The following is a 16,597-nucleotide window of genomic DNA, read 5'->3' as shown; positions in this document are numbered from 1 at the left end:
GATGTACTCGCTGCTAGACGACACGTCGTAACTCTTAAGTTCTTTTAATGGATGGAGACTTCAGGGCACAGGTGGAAATAAAGATATCACATGAATACACGGTTTGCCACAAAAAGACTGAAAGTTTTATAAAATGTTTTCACTCAATGGGGGAGCAAAACAGTAGCTGAAATGTCATAAGAGATTTGAATACACAGTCACAACAACAATCCAGGACCAATGAATGCTGGTAGCGTTGGGTTTTCCTGAGTCATAGGTCATGTGATGCAAGCGTTTCAGGTCCACAGTACAGCTTTAAAAACACTTCTCCTCCCTGAGGTACTTTACACACAGGTGATTGTTGCCATGTTGGGTGCAAATACGCATTATTAAATGTAGTACTGTAAATTGCTACAACACAAAGAACGGCACAAACATGAATTCCCTTTTTGATGGAGCGAGCTTGAAGACAAAACGTGGTGCCTGGATATGAGAGATGGTACCTGTTCATTGGTGCTTATAGAGAGGTGATGAAGTATTAAACCCTGATGTGAACAAAATCATGAGTGACCTGGTTGTCATGCTGTTGTGTCACCTGCCTCCCAAGATACAGAACATTTGGAAGTAGTTGTCTGCGCATGTAGACATTCCTGCAGCTGACTTTACAGTCGAGACAAACTCATCTGACATTTCCAGCGTCCTCAGACTCTGAGGAAAGAATCCCTGTCCAAGGCCGCCGGGAATGTCAGCTTCTACCTTCTCTGCTTTTTAGGAAAAACTAAGTGTAGCTGTAGGTTAAGGCAACGTTGGTGTGGTACCGAAGCAGTTTAAACCAGATTAAAGCAAGCGCAAATGTGACAAAAGGCTGAGGAAAAGAACACAGATAGTGGTTCATAGTAATTCTGCAGTTGAAAAGCAATTTCTTGAGTGCAAAAAAAAAAAAAAATGTGTCCTGATCTACATGGGTTGGACAAAATAACAGGAACAACTTAAAACATAATGCAGTCCAATACAACAAGACCACACATCATGGTCTGGTTTCTTCAGAAGAAACTTAACATGATGAAAGAAAACACTATTTGGAATGACGTGAGGTTTCAGAAGTGGCGTGAATAGTCTTGTTCGCTTCAGCACATGTGAATAGAAGTTGTTCGTGTTATTTTACAACTACTGATTCCACTGTAAATACTACCAATTAGCTGATTGTTCAACGCACGTGTGAATAATAGTGTTCACATGAAAAATAGATTTTTTTTTTTTAAAACAGTGAAATTATGTCAAATCTCCCAGGAGACACTGTTTTGACTGAGGTCTGAAACGGTTACTTTTTTTGCCGGAAGTAAAGTTTCTTGGTGAGCATGGAAGCAAAGCAAGGCACTTGCTTCTTCCCGATGGCGTTGCGGTCATTACTGTTCCCAACACTCCTCGTCGACACCTTCCTGTTGACCAGCGTCAGCAATTCTGTGAATTCAAGGGAGTCCCCGTACTTTTGAAGCAGCTCACACAGATCCTGGATATACCAGGAGCCGTTGATGGTCTCCCGGTGGGAGTAGTAGCCTTAATAACAAACGACACAGGTGATGGGACATGATGGTTAATTACTAATCAGCAAAAAGAAAAAAAAGGACATTCAAAGTGATGTATGGTGGCCCTGAGAGCTCAACACACGTTAACAAAATGTACGCAAATAAACGAAACACAAGCACACTAAGAAAACATCGTCACCAATTTAACGACACATGTATATTTAGAAAAATGCTGCAAATCGAGAAAACGCCCCAAAATAGAGTTGCAAAGCAAACATTGGCACGAACAACAACGGAAAGTAAGAAGTGATGCACATGGCTGGTTTGTGGTTTATGAATTGATTGATCCTGACAAAATGATTAATCTGACAAAATACAACAAATCGTGAAACGGGCTAATGTTTTGGCTAAAGCGTTAATAGTTACTTTCAAGTCTCGGGACAAGCAAGTTAGACAAGGGATATTCTGCTGACGTGACATTTTAAATGAAACCGCTGAGTCATTTAGTTTTATTTGTTTATCCGTTAACAATTACGTAACTGCCGACGGAAAGGGAATGTATACGTTTATAAATGTCGTCAAACGGCAACTTATGTTGACTTGTTTTATAAAATGAATTACTAAACAATTTGCAATATTTTGGAAATAACTTTCAAAACAGATTGTATGTATTTCGTCAGATTATTTAAATTGGCAACGCTTAACAACAGAGATCTGCAATAGTATCTAACTCATGCGATCACTATGTTAAAATAAACTAAAATATCATAACTACAGTTTAGCCTTTTTTTCTTAACTTCATGAGTCACAAACCACGGAAGCAACAACCGTGTCGCAGCTTTTTCTGTGTCCCTTTGAAACACCTTCTGTTGTTCGTCTTTGCTACCTGCAGCACATTCCTGTTCTTTTCCTAAACGCTGCACGTGTGTTGTAAAGAAAGATTAGGATTTGCAAAGTGCCCTGAGCTCTCAGGACCCTGTATAAATGTCTTAAATAATTCATTCTAGTTTCTATGACTACTGTTCAACACCGACACCCTCAAAACAATGAAACGAAGTGTGGATCTTCCCATCGTGCCGCCATAGAGCCGATCAGGAGCTCTAGACATTCCCACGGGCTCACCTTCAGCCACAGAGTAGCACATGATGAAATCAGCCCCGGCAGGGAGGGTGTGCACAGCGCTGGCGTCCACCACCACTTCATTCGTCTTCACCTCGTTGTCCACGGCGTCACAGGCAGTCACTGGATCGTCGTGCTTGTCTCCGCGGCACGCCTAATGACATACACAGTCCCCCTTCACTCTCACAGAACCTCGGATTTTCAAACTAAAACTAAACCACATTCTGCCGGACTCGACTGGGTTTCTTGTGCACGTACCTGCAGTATAAAGATCTTTGGCTTTCCTACGAGGCTCTTGCACTTGTCTCCTTTGAACAGCGACGTGATGTGCTGAATGCTGATCTTGCCGTCGTAGGTGTACACGTGATCGTTCTCGCCGTGGCTCAGGAAGACCAGCAGAAAGCAGTCGGCGTCTGAGTGGTTTTCCTCGGCGGCTGGTGGGACATCAGGTATTTGTTAAACTCGCTACTGAACAAGTAAAACGCAACAGGATGCCACATGTTGGATCTGAAGTTTGCATATTAAAAAAGGACAACAAGGAAGCAGGTATGAATTAGTAATTAAGTGATCGGGCATGTGCTTACCTTCACTGATTTTATCTAAAACTTCCACCTGTTTGAAGTTGTCATAAGCCCTCACTTCAAAGTTCAGGTCCTTCAGTCTAAAAAGAGAGGCGAAGGAAAGTCTTACAGTCGCTCAACAAGTACGGACAAGTTCTTAAGCACACAGTTGCGGAATACAACATTTCTTTCTCTAGCAGCTGTCTGCGTAGCGATACCTTTTCTCCAAGTTGTAGCGGTCGGCGTTGGTTCCGTGCCTGTCATTTAACCCAAGGCGCCAGAAGAAGCGCTCCTGGTTAAAGACGAGCGCGAGGCCTCGTTTTTTGTTGTCCATCTTGTACTCCTCTGCCGGGTCCAGCGCTAAAGACCTGTTTCCCAGAAACAAAGACAACATACTGGTGTCAATTTCCAGCTGATGACTTAAGATAAAATAAGATAATCCTTTATTATTCCCGCTGTGGGGAAATGTACAGGACTGCAGCAGCATATAGTATAGTGCCATAGGAACTAACAAGAAGAAACCGTTTACCTTCTGATGAAGGCATCAGTCTCCGTTACGTTCTCCGTGGGTGCTATAAAACACAACACACACATGAATACCCACACAACAATGTAGAATATACTGTAATCACTACACAACATTGCACTGAAAAGCAACTTTTTTTTTTTTAGATATCACAAATACTTTGCTGCTTTTCAGGCTTCTTTGTTCAGCAGCGCAACTACAGGTGCATGCATTGCTGCACTGCTGGCGGTATGGGGGTCAAGCAGCCATTGTTTCATCAGCTTAGAGTCCTCGTGGCCCTCAATAGCTGGGTGACAGGTGAAGAAAGATGGCTAAAAGAACAGAGGTCAAAAGTGACACCTCCATACCCCACCCTACAGATATGTGGGTCACACTGTGTGTGCGCTACAGGCAGCACTTGGAAGGTAGTATGTGACTATCTAGCTATGTTATCTGCTGCAGTCTAATACAACAGTGTTGCAATACAATCCTACCTTCATAAAGGGTGGAGCAGTGTTTGGTGGACAAAAAAAACAACAGATCCGTTTCTAAATGACAAAGGGTGTCAGGATATGTGGGGCAATGATATCCGGTCACCGTGATATGTAGTAATAATCGAGGCAGTTTGAGTTGATGATTAATCTCACCCTCATTAAGTTAACTGCACTTCCGCCTCACTGGTAATAAAACCTCGTTTGTTTCACTTTTGCTTCGGAAGGAGCAAAGAAAATTCACAAGAAACTTATATAATAGTGCACAAGCTTGACAAAAACAAACAGTACAAGTGTGTGAATAAACACTCACCCGCCCTGTCTGGTGCTGCTGCTGCTGCTCTGAAGTGTTTAGCAACACTTCCTGGGAAGGCGAGAGAAAGGGCAATTAAGTCCCGACATTCACAATGTTTTCCTGACATAAAAACCTGTTGTTCTTAACAGTGTGACCGGCACTAAAGGCGTGACAACTCTTATGATGGACCATAGAAAGTAGTAAAGCGAGCTTCAATCATGATACTGAGCGTTCTACATCGAACAAGAAAAGTCGTTGTATTTACTTTTGTAACTTTTAAAATGCCTACAGCTCATGTCTACTGTTAATGACAACAGTTTGTGTAAATGTGTTACCTTTACATCTGTCTTCTGTCGTGTTCGACATGGTCCCTGGTTTGACTCCGCTCCAACTGGCACTGCAGAAAAATGAATCGCTTCGTCAAAAGCAACACCGATGAGCCAGGATATATAGCCCCTCCCCTTTTTAAATCCCATTGGTTGAAAGTGACAACCGGAGAATGCGATTGGCTCTCACGCCCGTCAGTCAAAGTTCAACAAACCAGAGTTTACGTGTACACCACACCGCAAAGGTGACTAATCAAACGTTTAGATACAGGGATTAAATACGTCATGAAGTCAGATTCAGATCATAAATGAAATTAGGGTTAGAGCAGCCAAAGAAATTACGAGGGCTACATTTATAATCCAGACTGTTAAATAGAATTATCTCACATTATTAAAATAATGTGTATTTTCTCTTTGATGAGGTATCAATGGGAGTCGACTCCACTCTGGATTCTGCTTACAAAACACAGTTTCTACAATAATGACTATGATGATAAGTGACACACAGAATTCTCAATAGAAGCATGTTTCTTCATATTTATGACACCAATTTAATCCAGTGTTGTCACATTGGTGCAATCCCCATCATGTGATACAGAAAAACATTTGACACCTTTTCTGAAGGGACAGACTTCTTATTCATCACATGCTCCTGTTTGGGTTATGGGAGGGGGAACTGTGCGGTAATGGTATATTTAACAGTATTATATGTTAAATAATTTATTGAAAGTTGACCTGGAACTAAATACAGTTGGTGTATTACAGGGGAAATAAAGAGAAAGGTCTGAAACTGTTAATTTAGTTTGTTGTGTAGAGTAAAAAAGCTGTTGCTGGTCTCCACAGGAACTTCCTTGTAAGAACAGCTCAATTTACACCACTCTGTTTTACCCATAATAAGTGCCAAAATACATTGTTTTAATTTATTTTAATACCACAAACCTTTGGGAATTATTAGGAATTTTCTATCCCATAAATACAGTGTTGGCTGCTACCCAAACATCAAAGAGCCAGGGAAACTCTGACCACGCTGTCTCCAGTCCATCAAATGACAAACACATTACACCGTATTAACAAAATAAACTGCATAGATATAGATATTACATGTTCACTAGGTATTTTCACATTCACTTTATCTAATAGTCTACATTTCAAAACCCCAATGAAAGGGAGACGATGGACACAAGTCAGTGCGGGCCAAAGAAGCTCCATCCCTGAGCAAAGTTTATTGCTGGGCTCCTTCTGTCAGTGCTGCGCTTTGAATCAGTCCGTTCCACAGTCTTGGTCCTGTGGCGATGTCACAGTTCCTTCTTCACTTCATACAGACACACACAAGACTCTCTCTGGCTGTCCAGGTACGGCTTACATCCCATGTGCATAACGGCGTCAAACAGCAGAGTCACTGCTGACTCACAAGCTGCCAAGAAGGACAGAAAAAAAAAGTAAAAAGAAGATCATGAGCTAACACACAACAAGTGACAACAGGTGAGCTAGTTTAATAACAGGTACCTGCTAACACCTCAGTGCAAGTGAGTCAGACATGTTTGTGTGTATTTAAATACAGCAGACATTACTGATCAAATACAGACTTTATTGTAGACTAAAGATACATTTACTTTTGTTTTGAAAATAAAATGACACAGCAATATCTTATTCACTCACAGGCAGCATAGAGAGGAAGTTAGGAAGACAGGTTTGATTAGAATTTAATGTCAATCCTAAAATATAGAATTTAAGACATTTTCATAACCATAGTCAAGATCAGACCGATTCAAATGTAGTAATGAATGACCGACAGGGCGAGCGTGATGTTGTAGTGATGAGTCAAGACTCACAGTAACTATCTTACCCTCTGCTGGACATGCTGTGTTTTACAATTGTACACTTACTCACTTAACTTGCACCAGCTCTGTAACTTCCCTATTTATCATTGAACTACAGCAGATAATGAATTTAAAATGTTGCAAATGTCTACCACTGAAGCATAGCTTCTTCCCAACATTTTGTGCAAACGGTTTGTCCATCACTTTCCTTAGAAAACAAAAATTCAGACATCATTATTGTATTACTTACACACCCGTGCTTTTCCTACTGCGACATGTTAATACTCACGTTTAATCAGCAACATCATTACAATTCAACTCTGAATGCAAGTGAAGCGTGCACAACATCTAGAAATGAGACAAGTCCATCGGCTCAGCCTCTTACCTTGGACACTCTGGGCCAATCCCAGAGTTCTTTGCACATTCCTGCAGATGGTCTCCAGACAGTCCTGGAACTGCTCGTCGCAGTCGTGCTTCTCTCGGCCGCAGGTGTCGTAGCAGCGGTCATGTTGGTTACAACATTTGGTCATGGACGGGATGCCAATGTCAAACTGCAAAAGAATAAATAAAACACGTTTGTCTCTCTTTATAATGTATTCTAGAATTACATTCAAATGTTGCTGCCAGTAGGAGGCTTGCATTTACCTCAATTCAAAAGATGTGATAATGGTTCAGTGAAATATGAAAGTAAGAACATTACACGTTCACACAACCATTCCTTAAATATGTGAAAAAGACGAGTAAAATAAAGTATATTTGTTCACTATTTAGTATCTTGTAGAAAATCCAATAACAACATATTGATTAATATTTTTTTTTGTTAGCGCACAACACTAATGGTCATTTTATACAAGAACCCCTGAAATTTGGTTGTTATAAATAAAGTTGTTTATTTCTGACATAGACCTGATTTGTTTGCAATATAAAAACATCTGGAACATCAGGAATAACACGATACGTTTGCTTGTCCAAAGCCAGTAAGGAACCTCCATAACTCTCTGTCAGACTACCTGGAATCCAAACAGGGGGGAGCCACATCCGTTGGGTGGTGGTTTCTTGTATCCAGGACGAGGTGTCGGCTTGTAACCTGTGAGAGAGGAGCAAAGGTGGAGATGTGTCTTGTTCTGTCAGTTATCTTGCTTGTCAGAGATAACCACATCAGTACACCATAATCAAATGGCTTACTGTGCAATAATGTGTGTCTCCTGGCTCCCAAGTGTTGCATAAACTCACATTAATTATCGCCTAGTATTCATAGTTCTTTCTTTTTTTAACTTGACATAGCGGGAAAGCTCAGGGTTGAATAATTAATAAGAAATAAAGAAGCTGGCTTACCATCAGTACACTTATAATGACACAACCCGTCATCGCCACCAAACAAGTCCAGTGCTGCATTCAGGTAGGTGTCAATCTTGTGTATTCCGTTACGGATTGTTTTCAGAGTCATCCTCCAGTCTGGAGTCTCTGGCTCCTGTTTGCACGCGGACACACCTGTGAGACATCCACAATGGTACAAACTCAAGAGAAACACACAGATGTGGCTGTGGTAGTGCATCGTCCGCTTAACGTCCGAGCCAGAAACCAGCGTTTCCCGGCGCATAGGTTTGATTTAAGGCCGGTTTATTCCTCAAACTGTTGTCTGGATAACATCTCAAGTTTCACTTCTGGTTGTTTTGAGTTTCTTAACTGGCACCTAGCAGGTAAAGCGCCCACCTGCCGCAGCTGTGGATGTCGTTTCCGGGTTTGGCGCTGTCACGTGACGACTGATAAACCAATGGCGATGATGTCACAAGTGGCCACGTCACGTTTAGTGGTTTTAACGATTCTAATAGAACTGCGAAATCAGTAGTTTACTCAGTTCCACGTAGCACACATCGGTATCCACAGCACGTGCAGCATATGCATGCAGATACTTTTTTTAAGTCGGTCTAATAACAATCAGATTATATTTATGGGCCTACTGCTGACATGTAAATGTAACAGCTGACTAAGGAGCAAATTAATGCTCTATTAAAGTCGCCCATGTATACTAGATATGTGGGTCCACATACATTTCCTGTTAAGTTATGTACATTCACAAAGAGTGAAACACTTCTCTTATGTGATGTGTGTGTATGCTCTGAAATGCACTTTCAAATTAGCCCATATCTCTCGTCAATGTAAAGTCCATTGTTTTAAGAGTTTTGGGATTAGTACGTCTTAATACATTTCTCGTGTTGGGTCTTTCACAAGACTATAGAAGTGTATTACAAGGGACACACATACGGAGGTCCCCAGTCTATTCTCTATATATAATCACAAAATGACACTTGTGCAAATGTACTTGTGTCACATTCCACCACCATGCGACGTGTCACCGATGTCTCGTTACTCAAGACTGTACAAAATAAATAGTCTGTTTCACATTTTCCATTCACCTCCACTGTAGCGGCAGAGATGTCACAACTGACTAAACTTTGGCAAATAAAACTAAGTGAGAAAGTGTCCATTTGACACTTTGGCATTTGAATCAGAGACACATATACATCCAGTCAATGTTAATAATTTTACTTTATTTAAATGATTAGGCGAGCATTGAAGAAAATCACTTTCTTCCATAGTTTCTTAAATAACTGCATAAATTTCAAACATTCAAAAATTAAAATGTACAACCATTTATGAATAACAGTTTCAATGTCCTTCCAGGTTTAGTCCAAACCAACTTCACATTTTGAAGATGACGACATAAAATGTTCTCTAGTAGCAAAATCACAGGCATCTCCTCGGGATCCATTGACCTCCATCCACACCCGGGGGTGAGTGGGAAGCTAGAAGTAGCACTGTGTTATTCTCTTTTCTTCATTTGTTCGTGTGTTCTTCACGAAAATGAATTTGGCTGGAGGACAAGCACCTCCAAACAAACCTAAAAAGTCTCTCAGATTATATTTATGTCAAGCAGATGATGCCAAAAGCTGTTTGTTGATCTTAAAACCGTGATTTGTTTGGGTTCTCACTACTCAGAGCACATGCCTTTACAATCAAGTGTCCTTGTCCATCTTGTTTCCAGGAAATTACGAGAAAAGCAGAGTAAAAAAAAAAAGAAAAAACAGGTCTGGGGCTTTCTACAGTGAGTGTAGATTGGTAACAAGGCGGTTCCTGCTGGGGTCAGGCTGGAGTGAGGAAGGTGGTGTGTGTGTGTGTGTGTGTGTGTGTGTGTGTGTGTGTGTGTGTGTGTGTGTGTGTGTGTGTGTGTGTGTGTGTGTGTGTGGGGGGGGGGGGGGGGGGGGGGGGGTTATAAGGAGAGGGACATTTCAAAACTTCAACAATAGAGCTAAATCATTTCAGTAAGTTTTTGCTTCTAGTGTAAAGACTCTTTCTTAAAAAAACATGAACATACACATCTATTAATTTACATGTACACGGTCTAAAAGCATTCATCTCATCCTCCTCTGAATAGGTTGTTTAGTCTGTCCAGCTCCCTGCAGTTGTCCATGGTCATAAGTTCTGCCTTCTTGCGCATTCTGTCGTCCCTGTAGACCTTAGCAGCGTACAGCAGGTCTGTTTCTGGATGAGACACGCAGAAAAAAACAACGTGAGAAAAAAAAATGGTAGAAACTACCATTGAATTCAGTAAGCTAGTTCTGAGGGTGTATTGGTTACTCACTTGTCTGTCTCTCCTTCCAACAGTTATTTCTGACATTAGATACATAATCGTCCTCCACGCTTTTCTCAATCTGCTGCAGCGCCGAGCCCTTAAACTCCGACTTGAAATCTCGAGCGACGAAGTAGTCGACGTGCAGGTTTTCTGTCTGCCGTCTTACAGTCTGACCCGTGGACCTGGAGGAGATGCAAGTTGTTGTGACATTTGTTCCCCACATATGTTGCACCCTGAAGGGGTTTTATAGGACCAGGTTTACTGTGACACCAGTCAACTTTTCATAGTACATGTTTTAAAAAAAAAAGGTATAAAGGCGGATACTTTCTAGTTGTCAAATGTTATGACATTACATGTTGTAATATGTTCTACTGATGGGAAGTGAATGTGACATAAGGTTGTTATTAATTATTAACAAGCAAGTTTGCCTCAGCGATGAAAAACAGAAAATGTGTGTGTGTGTATGTGTGTGTGTACGTACGGTCTAGAGTAGAGGCTGTAGGGTGGAGGGGAAACCATCATCTGGCTCAGTATTGACACTAAAATCAGGACCACGATGGGCATCAGCTGGATAAACATTGAGAAACCACCCTGGAGACAAACACAGTTCAATGAGTCCTTCAGTTTCAACAACACACACACTAATGTACTGGGACAGCATGCAGTTTCTGTATGTGCACATTATTTCAAATTATAAAAACGTATATCAAATGTTTAATACACTTTTTTTTATATATATATATAAAGGGACGAAATCTGAACCCATGTACATACATCTGCCCTTTCTTCTGTTCTCTCTTGCCGGTTGTCCGTCTGATTGCTATAGCTTGTTCTGCTGTTGGTGAAGGTGTGTGCACTTGCTGTAGACAAAAGATATTATGACTGAGGTCGGGCAGAAAGAATATGGACCATGTCACCAATTACACCTACACACAAAGATCAGTATTCAAAACCATATGTTCATGCTGTTCTACATTAATGAAATGAATCAATTGTATTGGCTCACTTACAGGAAGGGAAGCCACCTCCAAAGAACATGTTGAAGAGGTCCTCAGGAGTGATGTCGGCCTCGAAGCCCCTGTGGAAGTCAAAGCCTCCTCCGTGCGAGTGACCCGGGCTGGTCGGCTCCTCTCCTCCCGTCAGGTCATACTGCCGTCTTTTGTCTGGGTTGCTCAGCACTGCGTATGAATTACCAATCTCTGGAGGAGGACCCAAAGGATGTATCAAGGAGGGGAAGAAATTATGGACGTACATCATTTCAAACTGTGTTTTTCTAAGATCGGTAAATAGTAATGATTTACTTTTAAAGGCCTCTGTTGCTCCAGGTGCGTGGTTTTTGTCTGGATGGAACTTGAGTGCTAGTTTCCTGTAGGCTTTCTTCAGCTCATCCTCGCTGACTTCTTTAGTGACACCCAGCACTTCATAGTAGTCCTTACACCGCTTGATTCTGGAGGAAAGGGACAGTTTTATATATTCACTTTATATGTTGGACTGGAGAGAAACGTTTTTTCAACTCCTCTGTATGTTCGGTACATGAGAAATTGACAATAAAGCGGACTTTGAAAGTGGAGCAGCTGAAAACAATTCAGTGGATCTTTTCTGACAGATGAGGAAAATGTTCTTTGTCCTCAAGCTTAAAAGACAATTAAATAATTAAACTGATGTTCAATTATTCCACTGTTATACATCAGACATAACTCTTCACAACATACAACCAAATACAATAAGTAATTTTGTTAGTTTAGGATTACAATCTGCTGTAAAACAGAATTTTATCAAATGTTAATGATATGCTCACATAATCACGACATAAGTCGATAATATTAAGTTATCATGACTGGAGTAGGATCACTAATGAGGTCACATGGGAGACATTTTTAAAGTAAACTGGGGTTATTTTTCTTAGAAGACATGATGCAATTTTTAACCCACTGAAGCTTCCCCAAAGGATTTTGTCTAAAAAAACACGAGGGAATAGAATGCTTACATATGTTCAAGTGCAATACACTGGCAGGATTACATAATGACAAGCAGCACGTGTATCCTCTAAATGCACTCAAGTTGCTATTTGCAACTTTCTTGGATATGATTGAGGCCACAGGCTCTCTGTAGTCCTCGTGGTCTAAAACGATAGGCCGTTGGCGGTCACCTGGCGCTAAACGTCTCTCACTTCCCCCTCATGTGCGAGACACCGAGCCGACGAGGTTCCCATGACAATTAGCCGTGTGTGCACAACACTGCAGTGAGAGACTACCGTGTCCTCCTGCAGCCACAGATGAAAGGGCTAATCAAGTATGATGGAAACAGTGCTGCTGTCGCTGGGCCACATGTAGGACGGATTGCAGTACCACTTAGTGTGCAAAGAAACACAGCATGAAAGAGAAGAGCCAGTGAAGCCTTAAGTTCTCACCTTTGCACACCTTCCACCTGCTCTTTGTTGAAGCCTTTAGAGTCGCCACCTCCTCCAGACTCTTGGCCTTCCCCGCCTGGGTGTGCGCCGGTGCCTTCTGCTGGTCTCCTACGATATGCACCGTTACCCGCTGAGCTCCCATTCTTTGTTAATGCGTCCAACAAAGCTAAAGAAGACCAGAAGAGGCTTACGATTATTAAATGACAAATTATTACCGTCGGTATCTTATGAGTCTCCAAGCATTTCCCATTTGGTGTCAAGATGCAACACTGTAAATTATATCACATATATACACCGCACAGCTTTACACACACAAAAACACAAAGCACTAGTTACTTACAGTTGAAAAATGTTCAAGTAGCTCAAGTAGGTAAAAATACAGTTCTCTGTCAGATGCCCAATCAGACTGTTCAATAGCTCTTACTTTAAAGATTAGTCAGTGAATGAAAAGGCATCTCTTCAGGAAGGGAAAACTAAGTTGGGACAGTACAAGGAGGCACTGGCTTCAGTCACCGAATGAAGAAGCCTTTCAAGTACATGGATGGAGAATACATAACTTGCAAGTACATCAAAACCAAGAGGAAGAGTCGTGTTAAAGTTAACATTGTGGACCAGTTCCAGCCACCTATTGGGGTGCAGTGAACTAAAGGGCATGAAGATGGTTTCTCATTTAATTAACACTGTTATGTGTTATAGAGAAAGGATTGTGCATTATCAGCATGTGTTGCAACATGATATAGGACAATGCAGGACAAGTGTGGACGAAACCTGGCATTACAGCGTCAGCAGCTCATTTATAACCAGATTAGGATGACGATTGTATTAATACAAAATATGCCCACTGTGCCGTAATGGCAGGCAGTGATGAGACTTCCAATTCATAAAGAATGCTGTATTTTATTCACAGTGTTTCATAAGGACCTTGATTCCACTGTTCTTATCTTTCAGCCTTTATATTCACACATTTACACAATTTGCAGTGTCCTTTCAGTCGTCGGGCCTTTCACACAGAATGCGACGACGGCACATCTGCAACCCATTATTTCCAATGGCTTGGTGCAGCTCCACGGCGGCTTTTTTTGCTGCATTGAGCAAAGCGTGAGCGCTGAGCGCAGCGCAAACCACGTCCTGAGTGAAAGGCACTTAAGGGTCAAGTTTGCCATCCATGAAGATAATATGGTCGGTGAGACAAAACACGTTCTCAAAGACAGTACAGCAACAGTAGAGCAGCTCAATCATGTCTCTTTCTCAAATGCTTTTAACTGTTCTAATGCTCATTAATGCATTAATCATCACTATGCAGTCACGTGTAACACAACAAGCACACAACCATGATCCCCTTCCCAGAGCACTCTAGACTACTTCACATGTTGACAAAGACAAAGTCTTATTCACCGTATTTCTTTGCATATTACTCAGCATGCTTTGGTCATGCCGACTCGTATGTTTTTGCAGCGGCAACATCCTTATTTGCCCACACCGATCAATAGTTTAATACATTTAGTCTGATTATTGGTTCCCCCGTCGCTCAGAGGTCCCTGCAGCCGATCGACCCGGTCAGGGCTGTTTTCTGTCCTGGCCCCACAGTGGTGGAATGAACTTCCCACTGACGTCATGACAGCGGAGTCACTGCCCATCTTTCGGCGCAGGCTGAAAACTCACCTCTTCAAGAAGTACCACCCTGAGCCTTCCACTTAGCACTTATTGTATTCGTATTAGTTTGTTGCACTTATTGTAAACGTATTAGTTCGTTGCACTTATTGTATTCGTGTTAGCTCGTTGCACTTATTGCATGCGTTTGTTTCTGCACTGTACGTTTGCTCTGGTTTATGTTCTTAGTTACTTGTTTAGCAAAGGATATGCACTTATGACTTCTGGTGACTAGTAGTTCTCTTGAATACCGATGTTGAATCCACTTATTGTAAGTCGCTTTGGATAAAAGAGTCTGCTAAATGACTGTAATGTAATGTAATTATCTATTTGACCAAATACACTCCTCCTGGTGCCATATTGTGATACGTTATTATATTGACAGCCTGTTACAACCGTCCCTCTTTAACGTGAAACACCTTCACAGCCGACTGGAAAATGCTGGGTTCACGGAGCCAGTTGATAACCATCCTACTGATGCCAGATAACTCAAAGAGAGCAGGGCAAATATGAACATGAACTGTGATACGGGTACAACCCCCCTCCACGTGAGGAATGCTGGTGTACAGGTGCCGTCTTGGTCTGTCTTCTTCTATCAACCCTTCGTATGGGATGCCCTGGATTGCAACATTAGGAAACACACTCCCTGGTCACTTACACAAAACACACGGAAAGAGCTTCTTTCCCCCAAGCGATCAGGATTGTGAACTCTAGGGAGCCCACACAGTCCCCTTACTCCTTTCAATACACATATACCTTTTCTATATAATATATATATTTCAGCTCCTTCCACATCATCTTTGGCACATTTTCTAAAGCCTCGTCATTACACATTCTCCTTTGCACATCCTGTACTGTTATTGCTGCTTTAAAAACACACACACCTGAGGGTGCAGGCACATCATAGTGCAAACAAAGACATTAGTTACTTTTAACTGACCAAGTTACAATTTAACAACTGACACGCACAATACTGCATATAAAAGAGCCTTTTTAGATCTAACGTAGACTTCTGTCAGCCCCATCCAGACTTATCCTAACACCTGTTTCCTCTCACAGACAGGTGTGTGTGTGTGTGTGTGTGTGTGTGTGTGTGTGTGTGTGTGTGTGTGTGTGTGTGTGTGTGTGCGCGTGTGCGTGTGCGCGTGTGCGTGTGCGTGTGTGCGTGTGTGTCCCGGATGAGCCTAGACTCAATCATTCAATTAAAGGATTGGCAGTCGGGCTGGCCAGCCTGCAGTCGTAACCGTGACTCCATCCTCCCTCTCCAGTCTCCACTTGCTTGTTCATCGACATCCCAAACGAACCCACGGCCTTTACGCACACAGCAGTAATACTGTTAGGTTAACGTAGGTTAGGCCAGAGTCTATCGCTTGAAGTGTATGTGAACTGACAGCTAACATTTAACACAAATGCTCTAAAAGGTCAGCTAGTCTTCAAGATGTTGCAATGAATGACAGCTAGCATTAACGTTCAACCACTGAGCCCACGACGGCTTGGTCGTGGATCGGTGTTACACGACTCGCTACCATTGCTCCACTGATAGCTGCTAACGTTACAGGCTAACACCTATCCACGTACCGTCACCATATATAATCCACATTAACCGAGAGGTCCGCTATAGCGAAGCGGTGGCTAGTTTAGCTAACCCAATGCTAGGCCCACAACTTCGTTAGCTAACGCTAACTCGGATATGTGTTGCTTTATGTCCTGTCTGAAATAAACCGTTTATTCTTGACTAACGTTGACTAGTCACGCACACGCGCGTTGAACAATAGTACAGGAGTGAGTTGTTGTGAGCTTCAGACGTTAACAAACGTCAGCTATGCTAGCTAACACTCGGTGGTTGTCAGTGTAGTTGTTCCTTCGCTAGGTTAGCCTTTGACCGGTTCACCAGCAGCCCTACCTTTGGCTCTGTCCGTCGGGTACAGCTTCTCTGCTTTGAGGAGATACTTGGACGCTTTCTCTTTATCTCCGGCTGTGAGGGCTTTCGTCGCTATATTAATACATTTTTCAGCTTCGTCTCTGTTCCCTTCCATCTTCATCCCTCTTCCTCCTCCGACCGAGTCAGCTGATCGCCTCACTCACCACGTGGTGCACTGACAGCGGAGTCCAGATGTAACGTTACATGCCACATTATCTTCATAACAACTGGTCAAATAATGTAATGAGGGAGGATGAAAACATTTTAATCAATGGTAGAAGTGTTAAAACATTTTTTTTAAATATGGTTTCACATCCTCAAACATGTTTTCTTTTTATTGTAGGTTTGGAATTTTGCTAAA

The 16,597-nt window shown here is 42.0% G+C and overlaps 3 protein-coding genes across 3 annotated transcripts; all 3 read right to left on the bottom strand.

Annotated features, from left to right (window-relative positions):
• Positions 1-97: 97 nt before the first annotated feature.
• On the bottom strand, positions 98-4,877 carry LOC306696736 (caspase-6-like). The gene is made up of 8 exons (XM_079160419.1): positions 4,811-4,877; positions 4,494-4,544; positions 3,714-3,756; positions 3,403-3,552; positions 3,209-3,285; positions 2,883-3,058; positions 2,628-2,778; positions 98-1,536 (listed from the first exon to the last, which is right to left on the bottom strand). Exons 1-8 carry the CDS (start codon positions 4,839-4,841, stop codon positions 1,301-1,303), a joined length of 915 nt encoding a protein of 304 aa, XP_079016545.1. The 5' UTR covers positions 4,842-4,877; the 3' UTR covers positions 98-1,300.
• A 486-nt stretch (positions 4,878-5,363) lies between these two features.
• pla2g12a (phospholipase A2, group XIIA) lies at positions 5,364-8,356 on the bottom strand. The gene is made up of 4 exons (XM_079160420.1): positions 7,957-8,356; positions 7,632-7,708; positions 7,007-7,172; positions 5,364-6,215 (listed from the first exon to the last, which is right to left on the bottom strand). Exons 1-4 carry the CDS (start codon positions 8,219-8,221, stop codon positions 6,097-6,099), a joined length of 627 nt encoding a protein of 208 aa, XP_079016546.1. The 5' UTR covers positions 8,222-8,356; the 3' UTR covers positions 5,364-6,096.
• Positions 8,357-9,158: 802 nt separating this feature from the next.
• Positions 9,159-16,364, bottom strand: dnajb14 (DnaJ heat shock protein family (Hsp40) member B14). Its single transcript, XM_079159785.1, has 8 exons — positions 16,219-16,364; positions 12,666-12,831; positions 11,557-11,702; positions 11,266-11,454; positions 11,030-11,115; positions 10,737-10,846; positions 10,265-10,437; positions 9,159-10,164 (listed from the first exon to the last, which is right to left on the bottom strand). Exons 1-8 carry the CDS (start codon positions 16,355-16,357, stop codon positions 10,040-10,042), a joined length of 1,134 nt encoding a protein of 377 aa, XP_079015911.1. The 5' UTR covers positions 16,358-16,364; the 3' UTR covers positions 9,159-10,039.
• Positions 16,365-16,597: the final 233 nt, after the last annotated feature.

Source organism: Pholis gunnellus (assembly GCF_910591455.1).
Source record: "Pholis gunnellus genome assembly, chromosome: 5".
Lineage (NCBI taxonomy): Eukaryota > Metazoa > Chordata > Actinopteri > Perciformes > Pholidae > Pholis > Pholis gunnellus.
This window is presented reverse-complemented; position numbering and strand designations above follow the sequence as displayed.